The 17,254-nt window shown below is 53.7% G+C and overlaps 6 protein-coding genes and 3 non-coding genes across 9 annotated transcripts; 5 read left to right on the forward strand and 4 right to left on the reverse strand.

Annotated features, from left to right (window-relative positions):
* Positions 1 to 18: 18 nt before the first annotated feature.
* Positions 19 to 92, reverse strand: BP01DRAFT_t143. The gene has a single exon. It is a non-coding gene; the product is annotated as a tRNA-Val (tRNA).
* A 2,599-nt stretch (positions 93 to 2,691) lies between these two features.
* On the reverse strand, positions 2,692 to 2,765 carry BP01DRAFT_t142. The gene has a single exon. It is a non-coding gene; the product is annotated as a tRNA-Val (tRNA).
* An 833-nt stretch (positions 2,766 to 3,598) lies between these two features.
* BP01DRAFT_t130 lies at positions 3,599 to 3,672 on the forward strand. Its single transcript has one exon. It is a non-coding gene; the product is annotated as a tRNA-Val (tRNA).
* A 763-nt stretch (positions 3,673 to 4,435) lies between these two features.
* BP01DRAFT_356102 (zinc-binding alcohol dehydrogenase family protein) lies at positions 4,436 to 5,580 on the forward strand. The gene has a single exon (XM_025574863.1). The coding sequence runs from the start codon at positions 4,503 to 4,505 to the stop codon at positions 5,550 to 5,552; it is 1,050 nt and encodes a 349-aa protein (XP_025431883.1). The 5' UTR covers positions 4,436 to 4,502; the 3' UTR covers positions 5,553 to 5,580.
* An 18-nt stretch (positions 5,581 to 5,598) lies between these two features.
* Positions 5,599 to 7,362, reverse strand: BP01DRAFT_31696 (MFS general substrate transporter). Its single transcript, XM_025572599.1, has one exon. The coding sequence runs from the start codon at positions 7,162 to 7,164 to the stop codon at positions 5,899 to 5,901; it is 1,266 nt and encodes a 421-aa protein (XP_025431884.1). The 5' UTR covers positions 7,165 to 7,362; the 3' UTR covers positions 5,599 to 5,898.
* A 460-nt stretch (positions 7,363 to 7,822) lies between these two features.
* BP01DRAFT_356103 (putative aldo-keto reductase (YakC)) lies at positions 7,823 to 9,674 on the reverse strand. The gene is made up of 6 exons (XM_025574864.1): positions 9,433 to 9,674; positions 9,295 to 9,373; positions 9,059 to 9,220; positions 8,880 to 8,993; positions 8,613 to 8,807; positions 7,823 to 8,533 (listed from the first exon to the last, which is right to left on the reverse strand). The coding sequence occupies exons 1-6, from the start codon at positions 9,589 to 9,591 to the stop codon at positions 8,238 to 8,240; spliced, it is 1,005 nt and encodes a 334-aa protein (XP_025431885.1). The 5' UTR covers positions 9,592 to 9,674; the 3' UTR covers positions 7,823 to 8,237.
* Positions 9,675 to 11,282: 1,608 nt separating this feature from the next.
* Positions 11,283 to 12,041, forward strand: BP01DRAFT_365192 (YbhB/YbcL family Raf kinase inhibitor-like protein; the record flags this gene model as incomplete). Its single annotated transcript, XM_025576352.1, has 3 exons — positions 11,283 to 11,406; positions 11,505 to 11,843; positions 12,022 to 12,041. The coding sequence occupies 3 exons, from the start codon at positions 11,283 to 11,285 to the stop codon at positions 12,039 to 12,041; spliced, it is 483 nt and encodes a 160-aa protein (XP_025431886.1).
* Positions 12,042 to 12,697: 656 nt separating this feature from the next.
* On the forward strand, positions 12,698 to 14,926 carry BP01DRAFT_356105 (T6SS phospholipase effector Tle1-like catalytic domain-containing protein). Its single transcript, XM_025574865.1, has 2 exons — positions 12,698 to 13,381; positions 13,444 to 14,926. Exons 1-2 carry the CDS (start codon positions 13,149 to 13,151, stop codon positions 14,642 to 14,644), a joined length of 1,434 nt encoding a protein of 477 aa, XP_025431887.1. The 5' UTR covers positions 12,698 to 13,148; the 3' UTR covers positions 14,645 to 14,926.
* Positions 14,927 to 15,046: 120 nt separating this feature from the next.
* On the forward strand, positions 15,047 to 17,174 carry BP01DRAFT_339159 (uncharacterized protein). Its single transcript, XM_025573351.1, has 3 exons — positions 15,047 to 15,641; positions 15,706 to 16,889; positions 16,976 to 17,174. Exons 1-3 carry the CDS (start codon positions 15,258 to 15,260, stop codon positions 17,058 to 17,060), a joined length of 1,653 nt encoding a protein of 550 aa, XP_025431888.1. The 5' UTR covers positions 15,047 to 15,257; the 3' UTR covers positions 17,061 to 17,174.
* Positions 17,175 to 17,254: the final 80 nt, after the last annotated feature.

Consider the following 17,254-nt stretch of genomic DNA (forward strand, 5'->3'; position numbering starts at 1 on the left):
CAAAAAGACAAAAAGAAATGACCAGACTGGGGCTCGATCCCAGGACCTTATCGGTGTTAACGATACGTGATAACCAACTACACCATCCGGCCAGTGGATGAAGGAAACATTACTATTTTACATTCACAAGGGACTACAAGTTCGCAGCAAAAGTTTACCAATCTTTTCGCCGGGAGGCTGGATCATCGATCGAGCGGCCGTATTCGTGCGCAGCACCACGCAGAATACACTCTTTTGTTGTGAATTCGCACAATATGAACCCATCAATCCTCGTAGGTGTGATAAGCACGAAATGCATAGAGAGCATCCGGAGATCCTTCAATTATCATCAATTTGCAGGCTTCAGCCGAGTGAACGTTCTCTAGAAACAGATCCCGTATTTGTCGACGCATAGCGGGACTTTAAACACCGGGCCTCGCGTTCATCCCAACTCTGAACGGAGTTCAACACTCGTGGCGTCATTGAAGACGGTACAGAAGCAACTTGTGTAGTCGGCTTAAAACTGAGACAGCTGCTAGCAAACAGTGCGGTCCTTTGGAATTCTTTTGAATCTGACAAAACGGTATGACGTTCTCAACACAACTTTATGTGAGGTCATGATTTACAGTTGCATTCTCTTATAGACCACGATTTTAGCTACTTGTACAAGAACTGTGGCTCGTCGGGAAAGAGGTGTCCGGGTGACGGTCTACATCGTGCAGACATCAGTTGCAAAGCCGGTCGTGATGGCGAGCCAATGTTTGTCGTCCACGACGACTACAGCCGTCTGGATAGTAAACACTATGATAGCATAATCAACTCAAACCCTAATGACTTAGGCATAAACTGATGTGGTTTTCTCCATGTTTATCAATCCTCCAAGCTGGAAACCGCCCTGGCGTAGCTCGGCGCTTCCTTCTTCCAACATGACAGGAAGTCTCCTCGTTTGATACTTCTGGGAGACTCATCATCACAACCCTGAAATAGATGATGTGGCTGGAAGCCGAGTCAATACCTTCAAAGCCTCTCAATCATCAGTGGCATCGGCCGTGACTCCCATACCAGACACCAAAGCATACGTTCCCGAGTCGCAGTGAACAGAAACTTGACATGCACGGAAGATGCCCTTTTTCGCAAAGATGAAATAGTGTCGCTCAGAGACTAATTGAGGCTCAATTTACTACGCGCTGTAATAAACCAAACCATGCTGGAATTGCTCCCTGGAGAACAAAATACCATTCCGTAGTATATCCAAATTGGAGCCCTTCGCATATGCAGGAATAGAGGGATTCAGAGCTCTCAAGGCCCATGCCAGGTTTCAACTTAAGTAGCAAAATTCCCGAATTTCCGGAAATCTCAAAAGTTTGAATTCACATTTTGACTGTGCGAAATAGAGAATTTGCGTTATTCCTTCCACTGCTACAAGCGCCGGCGCAATAAAAACATGGATCATGACGCAGGAGTACTGGCACCTATATCATATGCTGCAATTGCTAGGAATCCAGCACTGCCTAGACCAAAGAGAGACAGCACTGCAACTGACTTTATATAAGTAATGACCTTCACTCCCATACATTCCAGCAAAGCCATGAGGATGCATATACCCAGAAGGCTAGGCATGACATGACAGCGTGCTTGCAGGCCAAGCCAGAGTTGTACCGACCAGGATCTGTTGCTCTGCTTCGACGCACCTCGAACGCAATACGCACCACCGGAACAAAAGCCGACCATGGGTACGGAATGAGCATCTTCAATATCTTTCCGATTTACCCAGTGCTTTGCTGTATTGGGCAAGAGTACCGGGACGACGAGCTGCATCATGCGAATAGATCTGTGTCTCGAACTGATCTGAAGCAGATGCGAAGAGCGTGTACATAGCCAGTCTTGTGGCCAAATAGTCGACCAGGCATCGCGATACAGACTCTGGACTCCTTTTGAACCAGGACTATGCTCAGCAAAGGCCCTGCCTCGCCTTGCCAAAGCTCAAGCCACGATGCACGATTGCATCTAGTCATATTTGTACTTGATATGGCTTCTGTAGTTTCCGACACTAGCTATTTGTACATGTGCGTAGAAGTTTACTCTTTTCCACTAACCTGACTTTGCATCTAAATCTCCACAGTGCCTAGATTGAGGCCTCGGAACTAGTAAATCATGGTAAGAATCACGAATCATACCCATGATCATAAACTGTAGCCACTACGTGGTAACCAGATACACCATCCAGCCGCTTAGATAGTACAGCCCTGTGCAGTTTGTGTTGGGTGTTCAGAAGTGACAACAGCCGTCGGGTTGAGGGACCCTGGTATGCATGTGTTGAAGTGAGCAGGGTGGATTGGGTTCATGATCAAGCACGGTGTAGTGTTCGGGACAAGTCCTGTGTTTTGACTCGGGAGGCCCCTCGTGGATGCAGGCCCACCTACTCACAGTTATATGTTTACGCTCGAAAGTCCTATACACGCGGAGGTCTGCAATATGTTCTGGGACATTCTAGGGATGTGTTTGGATGGGGCCCAGGGTAGCATTCTGAAGGCGGACTGCGCTGGGCTGTGGGCGCATTGGTTAGCTCACCAGCGTGGGCACGGGGAAGGGAGTTTTTGCGTGTGGGTGTTACGGGTCTACTTCGACGAAATGATGTATGTGATTGCAAAGGGATCGCTGGGACACCCCATGCTAAAATAAAATGAGGTTGTCCTTTGCGGACAAAAAGAATGACCAGACTGGGGCTCGATCCCAGGACCTTATCGGTGTTAACGATACGTGATAACCAACTACACCATCCGGCCAGTGGATGAGGGATTTTTGCTACTAGTTGTTATATAACCAGGATAAAACAAGCAGTCGAAATACACTATACAATCATAAAGTACCATAGTGTGATCTTCGGTGTAGCCTATATCTATCGGGAACACCACTAGGCCCCTTTTTGTTTTGGCTCCAAGCCGTAGCAACGCCTACCATTCACTACCGGGTTAAGTGCATTATCTTCCGATTCCCAGAGCGTCAATCTTGCGTTCTAGTCATCTGGTTCCGATGGCATTTGCGCGGTCAGCGGTCGATGATGCTTGTTTAGTTCGTACCCGGGTAGGTATATAAGCTTTGTAGCCTGCTAGACATCCTTGGAGGTTTTCTAGGTGTGTCTGTCGACGGCTTCGGGTCAAGGTTGGAGTCTTTGTAGTACAACTGCGGTGGTGACAACTCTTTACGTGGGAGTGGTTTATGGTGCTTGTGGTGGTACCTTGTTATGGCGGTGTATGCTATGTAACCGAGGTGTCGGCAGTAACTTGGCGTCAAAAGGGATCTTGTTTTGCATGCTATTGTGAGAAGACATCCGCTGAATTGAAGGTCTGGTATTGTAAAATATATATCTGGAGCAACCCGGGTAACTCATAAAGCCTCGCCACACATAGAAGGGGAAAGGAGGAAAATGAGAAACGGGAAACTAGAGTACTACCGATTACTGGGAGTCACAGAGCTCGAACATTACGAGGATAACTTCTGTTATCAGATGGTGTTGGACAAAGTGACTGTTTTCTGAGCTGGAGGATGTTAGCAAAAGTTACTAATACACTATGTTTTGCCTGAGAATGTAATGTAACGTAGCTTGACCCAACAAGTTGGCCGGATGGTGTAGTTGGTTATCACGTATCGTTAACACCGATAAGGTCCTGGGATCGAGCCCCAGTCTGGTCATGACTTTTTGCACTTTCTACCGTCCGCCATTGTCATTCAACTGCATGGTAACGAGTTCTGAAGCACGTGCCGCAGTCCTTCCGCGGACAGGACGAGCGATCCCGAGCGTACTGCCGACATGCACCTCAGCCACAGGGAATCTAGTGCTGCGGGTGGCTGACATGCCAAGACTGCAGGATTCACTACCTTGATTTTTTAGTTTCTGTTCACTAATCTTATAAATTCAACTGTATACAGGATTTGTTATCACATCATCTATGGCAGATACGAGGAATCTTGAACCTATTCCCCTTGATTGGAAGCTGGGTGAGGGTTCGGTATCCCAGCAAGAATTATTAAGCCGGGATCACTAGCTAACTAGTCAGTTGAACACACCGACAATTGCCAGAAGATCGAGACAGTGGAGATGGAGATAACCAGCGGGAACACGCACCATTCCCTCCGCTGAGTGAAGAAGCGCAAAGTTGGTCCTCCAAGCTTACTACTACTCCCCTACAATGTCCGATGCAGTTTCCCCGAGTTCTGGTTCTGGTTGCGGAATTGAGTGTTTGATGCTTGGCCGACGGAAAAGGGCTAGTGTCCGCTGGTAAAGAGGCTGAAGAACGGAACTCCCTCGGATCTTCGAGAAAAAGAGGATTGTGGTAGAAGGTGGGTCTCCAGGTGATCCCCAAAGATGAGATCATTGCCCTCAATTTGTAAGCACCTGCTGTCGCCCGATATATCAATCTCCATCCCCAGTCCATCCGAAACCGACAATCCCTCAGTAGCCAGCACAGCACAGCACAGCAGCCTCCTCCTGAAGTCAACCCAACCATATATCATCCTCACCAATGTCGACTCAAAAAGCCATCGTCGTCACCTCCCCCAAGGCGGCCTCCCTGGTCACCGACCGCCCTATCCCGACTCTCCGCGACGACTACATCCTGGTCAAGACGGTGAGCGTCGCCCTCAACCCGACCGACTGGAAGCACATCGCCTATCTCGCTCCCGAGGGCGTGCTGGTCGGGTGCGACTACTCCGGCGTGGTCGAAGCCGTGGGCCAGAACGTGACCCGATTTCAGCCGGGCGACCGGGTGTGCGGATTCGTGCACGGGGCCAACGCAGTGCAGCCCGAGGACGGAGCCTTTGCCGAGTACATCGTGGCCAAGGCCGACCTGTCCACGCGGATCCCCTCCACCCTCAGCTTCCAGGAGGCGGCGACGCTAGGCGTGGGCATCACGACGGTGGGCCAGGCACTGTATCAGAGCCTGCAGCTGGCCCCGCCCACCGCGCCCACCGCCACTGCCACCCGGGAGTTCGTCCTGGTGTACGGCGGCTCGACCGCGACCGGGGCGCTGGCCATCCAGTTCGCCAAGCTCTCCGGCTACCGGGTGCTGGCCACCTGCTCGCCGCACAATTTCGAATTGGTGAAGCAGCTCGGGGCCGAGGCGGCCTTTGATTACAAGGATCCCGCCGCCCCCGTGGAGATCCGCAAGTATACCGACAACCAACTCCGGCTGGTGCTCGATACCATTTCGCTGGAGGCCAGTGCCAAGTTCTGCGACGCGGCCATCTCCACGGAGGGCGGCGACTATACTGCGCTGCTGAAGGTGGGGATTGAGCGCGAGAATGTCCGCGATCGCTGGACCCTTGCCTACACGGCCGTGGGGGAGGACTTTACCTTTGGGGAGACGCATATGCCTGCGAAGCCCGAGGACCGCGTCTTCGCGGCCCGCTTCTGGGAGACGGCGCACCAGCTGCTGGCGGAGGGGAAGATTCGGGTCCATCGTCCCAAGGTGGGTGCACATGGACTGAAGGGGGTGTTGGAGGGCTTGGAGCTGTTGAAGCAGGATAAGGTGAGCGGGGAGAAACTTGTGTATAATGTTGAGGAGACTCCTTAGATGGGGAGAGGGTGTGTGATGTGATATGACTGTAATTGACTTTAATCTAAAATTGGAATTTCATTTTTGGAGTGGTGTCTTTTTGGTAGCTTGTCACTGTAGTTGATAGTTACAGCGCATAAATGAAGGTTCAACGAAGACGCCCAGTCTGCTGGAGTATGCATTTCAGGAGAATTTCCTGAACGGGGTCTAGTCTCCTGAAGGTAGTCATGTATCAAACACTTAGTCAAGACTTCTTCCTGCTGGAGTGGGTGATGATCCAGATCTGCAGAGGTCTCAGCTATACGGTACCTACTATTGCCTTTCAACCTCCGCCGTTTAGTCGTACAGAATAGGTCAGCACAAATCAAACCTTCCACCTCCAATCCTTCCCCGCAGTCATCTCCAACCTCACCCACAGGATACAAGCGCTCGCCGGAAACAGCAAGGCCATGACCGTGAGCGCCGCCCGCTCATACACCGCGGGGCTCATCAGCGCACTCGACTGCGGGATCAACAACCCCGTCAGCGGGGTCCCCAGCAGCGCCCCGACGCCCCGCACCAGATACAGCGCGCCGTTGACACTCGTGAAGTCCTTCGTCCCGAACAGCTCCATCAGCGAGGCCGGGAACAGCGCGATGTAGGCGCTGGCGAACGAGCCATACAGCACCGTGAACACGATGAACAGCGCCTTGCCGGCCAGAGTGGCGCCGACGACGGTGGACGGGACCCAGAAGGCGGCGACGGACACAGCACTCACAAAGGTGGTCGCGAAGAGGAGGTTGATGCGTCCGTATTGGTCGGCCGCGTGGCCCAGGACGATGCGCGAGACCGCGTTGGCGGCGTTGCTGATGGTGATGAAGTTGGCGGCGGTGGTGGCGGAGTAGCCCAGCGAGCGGCCGAAGGCGGCGTAGTAGATGAGCGGGGTGGAGTAGGCGGCGGATTGGAGCATGCAGCCGGTGGCTTTGGCGAGGAACTTGCGCGTGCGGGTGAGGCGCCAATTGATGAGGGGGGGTTGGAGGAAGGGGAGGGTGCGGTGGGTGGCGCGCTGGATGAGGGTATTGCGCTCGGCCTGGATCTGTTGTGCGTGGAAGCTGGGCTCCCATTGGACGGCGGGGGAGACGAGGATGATGGCGATGGCGCAGATGGAGCCGGAGATGCGCAGGGCGTTGCGGAAGCCCAGGTGGTTGATCAGGGCCGTCAGCACCGAGGGCCAGATCATGCCCCCGACGGCGCTGCCGGCGATGATGATCCCCATGGCGAGGCTGCGGCGCTCGTGGAACCAGGTCGGCGCGGTGGTGGTGGCGGGGATGTACGCCATGGACACGCTGATGCCCACGAGCACCCCCTGCGTGAGCGCGAACTGCCAGAGGGTGCGGCTCACGCTGGCTAGGATGTAGGCGACGCCGAAGATAACGCCCGCCACGGCGACCACGGCCTGGGGCCGGTACAGCTTGATCCACGTCATGACGAAGGGGCCTGTCATGGACATCAACCCGATGGCGAGGGTCCCGATGAGGCCGATCAGGGCGGAGGATGCGCCGGTGAAGGGGTTGTCCGGCTCGCTGGCCATTTCCTCGTAGAGCGCTTGGTAGACCCCCGCGGAGAAGATGAGGGCGTTGGTCGTGAGCATGATGGTGAATCCTGCCCCGATGACCAAGAGCTTTTGTCTAGAGCGGTGTCAGGAGCGTGGTTTGAGGGTAGGTAGTGATGGCGAGATAGCATTCTATGCTATTACTGACAGTTTCGGCTCCTGTTCCTGAGGCATTTCAATCGGAGCCTCTTGAAAACCCAGCTCCCTTGCGTCTTCCATGGTTTCTGTTGGCGGAGACATCCTGATGCGTAGCAGGAGGTGTTGTGTGTTGTGTGTTTGTCTCGATGAAGGGAAGAAGAAGATCCAACGAAAAGAACTTAACCGGGCGGGGAAAGAAATAAGCGACTTTTACCCCGGCTTTGCTTATCCGGCGCTGACTCCGGGGTAGTTTATCAGGTGACTTGAGTGGATGGCCTGAGGCACCAGAAATTAACATGAGAGGAGACAGGGCGAGAAGAGTAATAGAACCGAGATCAGGCGCATTGGGAGCAGCAGCTCGCGGCGGATGGGTTAGAGAAGTGCGGTCAGCTTGGAACTGCCGTATTGGATTCCATGTAAGTTGCACGCCTTCAATTCATTCTCCTATTGCTAACCACGCTGCAGTTCTGGGTGAGGACTACCTGATTTCGATCCAAGCTGCATTCTCCCAGGAAAGTTGACAGTATGCGACAGGCCATGGTGGTGTATTCTTTCAAAATTCCCATTACTGCTCTCCGCGCACAATAAGGGCTTTTCGAATAAAACCCTATCTCGACGCTGCTCCCAGCGCCCACCTAACAATCACATAACACGTTTCTTCTTCTCCTCTCTGCCAAAGAAAACACTTCCATGACCGCAACAACGACCCCTTCGCGCTGACCGTCGTCGACTCGCTCCTGTACGTCATTACGCGGCCGCAGGACATGGCCGAGGCCTACCGCAACACCGAGACGCTTTCCTTCAACGAATTCGTGCAGGCGATGATATTGAAGCCGTCACGCTGCCAGGCAAAACATTACATCGTTCTGGAATTGACGTTTGTGAAATAAGTATGCTTGACCTTAGCACTGCAGAAGCCACTTTATACCAGAGGCTGATGCTACATTCACTGCAGACATCTGTCACCTCTGAAACTAGTGCCCCACAAGCGCCTGATGCGCAGCCCCATACCGATTCCCATGCGGCTTAGCACTATCCACAATGCGGCGCATCTCGCGCAGCTCCTCCTCCGTCAAATCCACCTCACGCGAGGCAAAGTTCTCCTCCAACCGATGCACCTTGGTGGTCCCGGGGATGGCGATCATGTCCTGCGCCGCCACCCAAGCGAGGGCGATCTGGCTGATCGAGCAGCCCTTGCGAACGGCGAGCTTCTTGATCTCCTCCACGATCGCCTTGTTCTTGTAGAAGTTTTCGCCTTGGAACTTGGGGCCTATCAGAAATTGCACCATCAGCATATCAAGCTCCCCCATTAGGGGGTGGGAGCTGCAAAGCGGAAAAAGGAGGCTCACTCTTGCGGCGGAAATCATCCGGCTTGAAGTCGTCCGGAGACTGGTAGTCGAAGTGATCGACCAGCCAGCCGTGTCCGAGCGGGCTGTAGGCGACGTAGGCGACGCCCAGCTCCCTAGCCGCTTCGATCAGTCCGTCCGTCTCGTGGACGGTCTCGAACGCGGAGTATTCAGCCTGCACGGCGTCGATCTTGGCGACTAGCAACCGCACAATTAGTGAGTGTCCTGTCCTAACCTCTGAAACAAACCACTGAAGCACCGCAAACCTACGCGAACTGGCCTTGCGGAGCGTCGCCGCAGAACACTCCGAGAGACCGATGTATTTGGTCTTCCCGGCCTGGCGGATCTCGTCCAGCACGGGGATGGATTCCTCGAGCGGGGTGTCTACGTGTCGGATCCGTTTTAGTGTGGGAGTGTTACAACCGGTGGGAGAGGGAGCCGCAACGTACGAGGATCAATGCGGTGCAGATAGTACAGATCCGGAGCGAACCCGAGTCGCTCAATCGTTCCTTCAATGTATTGCTTGATGTGGGCGGCCGAGTTGGTGACGGCGCCGCTGCCGATCTCGTTCCCGTTGGGGCCAAAGACATCGAAGCCGCATTTCGAGGCGACTGGTGATGGTGGTGGTGGTAGAGTTAGCCAATGGCTCTGGTAGCTGTCATCAAGCAGTTGGGGGATCACTTACTGAACACCTTGTCGCGGACGTTGTGCTTTCTGATGAAGTCGCCGAGGAGTTTCTCGTTCACACCGGCTTGGTATACCACCTTGGGTCGGTCAGGCCGGGTAAGCTCGACTGCACCACAGGGGGGGGGGGTAAACTTACAGCCGTGTCCCAGAATGTACAGCCCAGCTCAATTGCTTTGAGAAGAACAGGCTCGGCCTCCTCGAGGCTCAGGTTGTTCCCCAGACCGAAACTGAGGCCCATGGCGCCGAAGCCGGGCGAGGGGACCTGGAGGTCGCCGAAGGGGAGGAACTTGACCATGATGCGTTTGGGCTTTGAGGATGGATTAGGGGTGCTGCTGTACTTCTCCTTGGGTTCAGCGTAGCAGGAACAGAATATATAAGGATGGTAGGACAGAATAGTGGTGCGACTGAAGCAAATGCCGCGGAGCCGAAGTCAGGGTCCGATCCGCCCATCGTCGGCTCGGCTAACTTAAGGTTGTCACTGTGGCTTCCTATTGGTTTCGCACAGACCAAGTGCTAAATGCTGACACTAAGGGTCGGCTTTAAGCTAATCCCGGCTGCGGGTGGAGTTGATGACCGACTCTGAGGGAAGATGATATCATTAGATACATGCATCTTGCTGTGTTTGAAGAAAATGGCCTGAGGCAGGAAGACCCGAGGTTCCTTATTCAGACTCTACGTTCGTGCGGGAGTTTCCTCACAAACCTTCACGCATATCTTGTGCCAACACCATACAAGTTGGCGTACATCGGTCTTAATTAGATCTACAGTCCGCATCCCCGCGATGCGCCACAGAATCAGTCCTCTCAAAGAATTAGGGAAGGGATGCGTGATGCTATCTTGATACAGACGATGTGGTGCCTCATATTCCATTTCAATACATGTATAACTCTAAGTGGTCTTGCACCCGGGAATACTTACCAGGAGGTCTTCGCGCTCCCGGAGCCCTACCCGAAAAACAAGCAGAATGGTGGTCCTTGATGGCCTGGAGGCTTCTACCCAATGTGAAATGTAAGTGGGTGAGAACAATAAAGATTCACTCGACATGATTTAGGAAAAGTCGACGAGCAAAACTAAGTGTGCATAACTAGCTCGTGATAGATTGCCGGTACTTCGACTCGCTTATTCGTGTTCTCATCGTCGAACTTGTCTTTACGTTCGTAGATCTATTTGATTACTCTGCGGCGGAGGTGGCTAAGCATGGTGGGCAATTCGAAACGAAAGGGTCTGATAGGTAACTTCAATTAACGTCAAGTTTAGCGTCAGGAGCAGCTTCTCCTCGGCAAGGGATCTTTAAGCCAAAAGGCGCGGTGGAAGGATTCTCACTCAATATAAAGATGCTGTCGCTTGCCGCATCCACCGCGAATATCATGATCATACTGACACCATCTCAAGGACATTCCGGAGAGTATGACTAATGAGTCACTGCGAGCCATCCCACACGGTGTCTCCTTTTGTCACCTTCGACTTCATCACAATCTCTTCCCTGCCTCCAACTACCAAATTTCTCCTGCCACAGTTCAAATCCACAACACCTTCCAGTACCGATTTAATCTCAACAACCTCCACACCTTTTCTCTACCTGTCGTGCAAATGTGCAGACCACGAGAGGACGGCATGTACACGGATGACCCGGCCCTGTCTTCGGACACTGAATATGTCCCAGAATGATTTGCTTGTGGCTGCTTACATGTATTTGATATTCGCCAGACATGGGGGGTTGCTTTGAAAGTTCATCAACGGAGATACCAGACGGAGCCCTGGTAACTCCAGCCAGACAGTATCCGAGAGAGAGTGACAACAGAACCAGATGACACGGGTGAATGAGGGGTAAATCTTATCTTTGACGGAGATGCCCTATCTCCGGCCATTAAAGCCGATCGCTGACTCTGTAAATCCAGCATCCCATCCTCCCCTGTACATGCGTCAGCCCAAGCCAGCGAAGACTCCTCTCATTCTCCATCTACAAGCAACCATCGAAAAATCACCATGCCCGCGAACCACAGTGTCAAAAAAGCCCTCTCACTGATCGAGGCTGATACCAGCAAAGTGCTCGGCTTGAAAGTCGGCAATCATGGGGCCGTGCAACCGGGCCAGTATATCCCCAGAGCGGGTTAGAGCTTACAGCACAACACCCACAAACTCTGAATGAACTGTCGGACGAACGGACGGACGGACTGACTGACTGTTTGATTTCTTACTCTTCACCAGACGCACAATCCCCCCCGGAACTCTTCTTCCACGGCCTCTCGCCAAGCACGAGCTACATGCTCATCGCCCTTGACATCGACGCCCCCTTCCCTTCCTTCGGCGTTCTCGGCCCCATCCTGCACTGGATCCAGCCGGGCCTCCAGCCCACTCCGTCCGATAGCGATCCTGCCCTGCAGACTTTGAGAGTCACTGCGCCGTTTGTGGCCAATTATATTGGCCCCGCCCCGCCGCCGGGCAGCTCGCCGCATCGATATGTCTTCTTTCTGTACGAGCAGCCAGCCGGGTTCGAGGGAAAGAAGTATGCGCCGCCGCGGGGGCAGAATTTGGGGAATATGCATCGTATGCGCTATGATCTTGATGCTTGGGAGAGGGAAATTAAATTGGGGTCTGTGCTGGCGGTCAATTATTTTACTAGTAATTGAGATGAGCTGGCGCAGTGGGGGGGGGGGGTTATTGAGTAGATTGTGATTGGGAGCTAAGTATCATTGGTATGGATATTGTTCTGTGCTTGAAACAGGCCCATACACGTATCTCTAAGCGATATTTCAATTAAGACACGCGTCGATCGATTAGCTTTCAATCATCGACAGAAGGGTCCAGTGGCACCTTTCACCAACAGGAGGGAAGAGTCCACATTCTGGATAGATGCAGGATTTGAGTCCCTCTCAGCAAATCACCCTGTTTTCCTTGTAATTCCCAAAAGTACGATGCCATTGGTTCTAGCGGTGCGTTAAGTGAAGGTGAGTTCTTTCAGTTTGGAGACCGGAGTGGTTCTCTGTTGAAAGATTCTGCTCTATCCCAGTTGTTTTGTGCAAGGATTTAGTAGACATCCATTTTGCGCCCAGGATGGATGACATGCCTGTTGCTGGGCTTACGTCGATGGCTGCAGAGATACGATGGGTCCACCTTGTTCATTAGACGAATAGGTATGGTAGGGTCGGGGTCTTGAGATTGAGAGGTGTATGATACGAATGAGAATGAGAATAAGATCCTCTCACTGGAAGCAGAACAGTGACAGATGAAGTGTGGATGCATTTTTTTTCCTTGAAGATGGTAGCATGGAGTGTTGATCGCTTGGTTTGTCTCGAGGCGGAAAGAGAAACCAGACAGAATTAATGCCTCAGGCACACAATCGCCTGCTTACATAAATAGGGCTGGATCTCAGCAAGCTCTGTAGAACGTCTTTGAGTTACATGTGTTGCGTTATGATCTTACCGTCCAAGAAGAAAAATTCTGTTATGTGGGCTTATTTCATAAGAAGGTTTACTGGTCAATGCTGTATCGGTTCAGCCAATAGTTAAGGGTCCGCTTGAAGTATTGACGTATTCACCCAACAATAGCTGAACCCACCGTGACATATGATGCTCAACATCAATCACGAACTTCCAGTCCTTACTTTTCAAGTATCTCTCAGTCATTGGGCCCACGCATATAGCGATGATGAGAGGTTGGCGTCGATCAGCCGTTCCGGGAGGAGCTCGTGTGCACAGACCCATGGTTTCGCTCTTTCAGCTGCAGGAGCTGAGCTGCCTGCTTCCCCGCTTGCTGTTCCTACTTCACTGCTCCACTGCTCCACTGCTCCAATGTCCCTGATGCATTCATCTCTCCATTCAACATCTCCAAAATACTCGCACAACCACAATCATGTCTAGCGAATCGACTCCATCGCTCAGTCTGTCCCGGCCAGCCTCGCCCGACCATCCCACCAAGCCGCTCGTCATCCTCTGCGATGGCACCTGGTGCGGCCGCGAGACCAACACGCGGAGCAACATCTACAAGCTCGCGGAGCTGTTTGGCGTGCGGATCGCCTCCGATATCCGCGCTCCAGAAGGAGTCCTGTATCTCGAAGGTGTAGGAATCGGCAGTTCATTCCTAGAGTCAGCTCCCGCCACCTCCATCCATCCCAACCGACACTCACTGACACCCTCTATACCCCCAGCTACCTCTTCAACGGCATCACCGGCCAAGACATCGCCCGCCAATGCATCGAGATCTACGAGTATATCGTGTACAACTACACCTACCCGACCCACGAGATCTGGCTCTTCGGACTCTCGCGTGGCTCGTACCTCGCGCGCGCCGTCGCCGGCATGATCAACAACTGCGGCATCGTCCATCCGATCCCCAAACCCTCCTCTCCCACCAACGAGATCGACACGCACCAGACGCGCCTCCTCTGCGAAGCCGTCTACAATCTCTACCGCTCCCCTTACGCCATCAACGCGCCACACTCCCCGCAATCCCTACGCTTCCGCCAGCGCAAGTCCTGGCCCCTCATCGGCGACGAGGACCCCAGCCACCCGCACACCCCGCGCTTCATCCCGCCGATCAAATTCATGGGCCTCTTCGACACAGTCGGCAGCCTGGGCATCCCGGAGTACACCGGCGGCGTGGGGCTGGACTGGCCAGTCTTCTACGACCAGCACGTTTCGACGGTGGTCGAGAACGTCCACCACGCCGTCTCGCTCCACGACCGACTCTTCATTTTCCAGCCCTGCCTCGTCAGCCGGGACTGCCGCACCCGCCACGCAGCCCAGGATTGGGAGAAGTTCGGCGTCACCCGCCAGGAGTGGCTGCCCGGCGTGCACTACGATCTCGGGCGCCAGCGGTTCCGGTTCTTGCGCGAATTCGGCGGCGGGTGGATCGAGTCGTTCGTCGGGACCTGGTTCGGCTTCGCGAGTAAAGTCATCGAGCCGAATCATGTGCTGGCTGATCTGGCGCTGCGGTGGATGTTGCTCGCCGTGCAGACCACCTCCACTCACAATCAAACGGGGGGTTATGAGGTCCTCCCGGGAATTGAGCGGGCAGTGGAGCAGGTTACGAGGGATATTCGGGGGAGGGCGAGGGAGCGCGGCCGCACGGGCGACGGCGATGTGTATGGGAATATCCTCTCGTATGCGCCGTTTGGGTCCGTGCTGCTGGATATCCTGCGCACGGTGCGCGGGACGAGACGCAAGGTGTCGGCGCTCTATCAGTTGTTTTTCGATCTGCGGGACAGGTTAATTCCGGATGATAACGCGGTGGTCTATGATTACTGTGATTTTGATGCGGAGATTGCTGGGTGTGTGGAGAATTTGGGGAGGGTTACAGAGGAGCGGTATCCGTCGAAGACGTATGCCAAGTGGAGATTGAGGCAGTAAGCGGTGGGGTAATCATGCTGTCTGGTGCTTTTGAACTTGCCATCGGGCCATTTGCACATTCTGCATCGTAGCCCCAAGAAAAATGACAAAGCTGGGAAGCGCTGCAGGACGACTGCCAGGCATCTCGGAACTAGTATGTATCAATACGCAGTCAAAACTGCAACGATTGCGGCTTCACGCCTGTACTGCTTTGTCCAGAGGAGAATAATTTAATAACCTGCACTCTGGATGTCCCATTAATACAAATAACAACCAAACCAGGAGTCGAAGACAACAATCATGCCACAACGTCATAATGTAAATCTCCCAGCCACATCGAGGTGGCTGGGACTCGGCCTGGGAGGGGCCGGTGCGGGGGAAAAAGGGGTGTGGGTGTGGGTGTGACAACCAACCTCGGCTATCTTATCTTATCGCCCGTGCTGGGAGAATGAAGAACAGGAAAATAACGATCATCATATCATACTATCTCCGGTCAATGCGGTACTTTCGGAGAAATTTCTCCGGTGGAGATGTACTATTAAAGTAAGGTACAATACCTTCAGGCGCTGACTAGCATGCCCTCCGCCTCAAACTAAATCCTGTGAGAACACCTGTCAGAGGGAAAAAGATAAACATGCGCTGGGAAGTCAATTGGTCCCGGCTCTTGAGCTTGAGCCTGCTGGGGACCAGCGTCGTACAGGCGGTTGACCTGAGTCGCACGGCGCAGGATCTCTTCGACGAGTCGATGGTGATTCAAGACGCCATCTATGATCCCGCTGCCTCGTATCTCCGCTATTTCTACTTCCCGCTGGCTGCGGGGCCCCATGAGACACGGTCGACCATCTGGTATGCGGCAGGGTTACTGCAGCGGAATCGAGGTGAGGATCGCCAGGAGGCAGTCAAGATCTTGCAGAATGTTATTGGGGATCAGGAAAAGAATACTTCGGTGCAGTGGTATGGCGATTATACCAAGTACCCAGAACAACCGACCGTGGGAACCCCGGCATACCCTCCAGTGGTAAGTCGTTTTTGCCGCCCATCCAAACGAACAACTGCCGCTGTTCTGAGACCGAGGGGATTAGATCTATAACTCGTGGGATCCCAACTGGAGAGGGTTTATCGGCACCGCATTGATTGTCATTTACGAGGAATTTGGGCACCTGTTGCCAGAGAGTGTGCAGGGACTCGTCCTCGAAAGTCTGTACAACAACACCATCGGTGACACATATCGCGTCGGCGGGGTCGACGGCGATAACCTCTACCCTGCGTACTCGAATGCGTGGCTGATGCGGACGGTGGTAGGCTCGTGGACCGGGCGCAAATTCGCCAACACCAACATGACCGCCGCAGGCGACAGCGACGCCCTCGCGTTTTTGGAGTTGTTCAACCGCAATAACACACTCTCCGAGTTCAACGGGCCCACCTACGCCGGCGTCTCGCTGTATGCCCTCACCATCGCGGCTAAGTACCTCGGCTCGACCAACGCCACTATCGGCCAGCACGCAACGCGCGTGATCGAGGCAATCTGGGGGTACGAGTCGCAGCTGTGGAATGCGAATCTGCGCAACTTCGCCGGTCCGTGGGATCGATCGTACGGGTACGATATGAACAAATACGTGGCCATCATGTCGCTGTGGGTGTGGTCGCTCGTCGGCAAGACGCACGTCTTCCCCAACGCCACCTCGCCGATCTGGACAATGGCGCACGCAGACGACTTCGAGATCGCACCGCTGGTCAATATCCTTGCGGACTTCCATCAGACCCTCGTTCCGGCTGCCGCCCGCGCACGGCTGACCTCGTTCGCGGACGACGAGCAGCGAACCTACACCGGCCACGCCTATGCGCCTCCCGCCGACCTCGAACCGCGCAACATCACCACCTGGCTCTCTGCCAACCTGACAATCGGCACGGCCTCTTTCAACCAGTCTGTTGTCGGCGGGTTCTCCGAGGACTCGACCTCCTTCAGCCCCGCCGTTGTGCAGTGGCTCCGTCCGGACGCTTCGATCGGATACTTCAACCTCTATCCCGAGGAAACCGCCCTTGTCGCCGAGGTCGCACCATACGCTCTGAATCTGACCTACCCCCTAGGTAACACGTCAAGCACCTTCACCTTTGTGCTCGCTTCCAATCCGCTCGGGGCGAAGCGAGATATCACTGGCTTTGAGGATGTGGATGGACTCTCGATTAAGGTCGTAGGGGGTACGGTCGATCCGGTCCCTGAAATCTCGTTTTGTGGACTCTTGGGCGGGACGTGTGATGTTATTCAGTGAGTTTTTCCCTATGTCGTTAGGCTTGTGTCGGGTCCTTTTCTGCTCCGGATGGAGATTAATGTGCTTGACTGATTTCAAACAGCAACTTCGAGTTCTGGAATTTCACCTTCTCTATGCCACCAACTAGCTCTGCAGTTCCGAGCGTGCAGTTTGAGTTCGCCTTTTAGAGGAAGTCGCATCCGGACAGACGCAAAGATTCGTTGTCTGTAAGCTAGATTGGTGCTTGGCGGCTTGGATTTGGCATCAACAATCATGCAAGACTTCAGCGTGAAACAAATATCAACCCGTGGTATATGATTACACAGCCACCTGTTCGAGAGTAGACAGTGAGGCTTTGTCCTCCATTCTAGATAAGTGTTCG

Source organism: Aspergillus saccharolyticus, assembly GCF_003184585.1.
Source record: "Aspergillus saccharolyticus JOP 1030-1 unplaced genomic scaffold BP01scaffold_12, whole genome shotgun sequence".
Lineage (NCBI taxonomy): Eukaryota > Fungi > Ascomycota > Eurotiomycetes > Eurotiales > Aspergillaceae > Aspergillus > Aspergillus saccharolyticus.

Excerpts from the sequence above, each read along its gene's own strand:
- BP01DRAFT_356103 (XM_025574864.1), bottom strand. The coding sequence starts at position 9,591 with ATGGTCAAGTTCCTCCCCTTCGGCGACCTCCAGGTCCCCTCGCCCGGC. Across the intron at positions 9,374-9,432 it reads GTACATTCTGGGACACGGCT|GTGGTATACCAAGCCGGTGT; the intron begins GTAAGTTTACCC and ends GACCGACCCAAG. Across the intron at positions 9,221-9,294 it reads CGTCCGCGACAAGGTGTTCA|TCGCCTCGAAATGCGGCTTC; the intron begins GTAAGTGATCCC and ends CACCATCACCAG.
- BP01DRAFT_356105 (XM_025574865.1), top strand. The coding sequence starts at position 13,149 with ATGTCTAGCGAATCGACTCCATCGCTCAGTCTGTCCCGGCCAGCCTCG. Across the intron at positions 13,382-13,443 it reads ATCGGCAGTTCATTCCTAGA|CTACCTCTTCAACGGCATCA; the intron begins GTCAGCTCCCGC and ends CTATACCCCCAG.
- BP01DRAFT_356102 (XM_025574863.1), top strand. The coding sequence starts at position 4,503 with ATGTCGACTCAAAAAGCCATCGTCGTCACCTCCCCCAAGGCGGCCTCC.
- BP01DRAFT_31696 (XM_025572599.1), bottom strand. The coding sequence starts at position 7,164 with ATGCTCACGACCAACGCCCTCATCTTCTCCGCGGGGGTCTACCAAGCG.
- BP01DRAFT_339159 (XM_025573351.1), top strand. The coding sequence starts at position 15,258 with ATGCGCTGGGAAGTCAATTGGTCCCGGCTCTTGAGCTTGAGCCTGCTG. Across the intron at positions 15,642-15,705 it reads CCCCGGCATACCCTCCAGTG|ATCTATAACTCGTGGGATCC; the intron begins GTAAGTCGTTTT and ends CGAGGGGATTAG. Across the intron at positions 16,890-16,975 it reads GGGACGTGTGATGTTATTCA|CAACTTCGAGTTCTGGAATT; the intron begins GTGAGTTTTTCC and ends GATTTCAAACAG.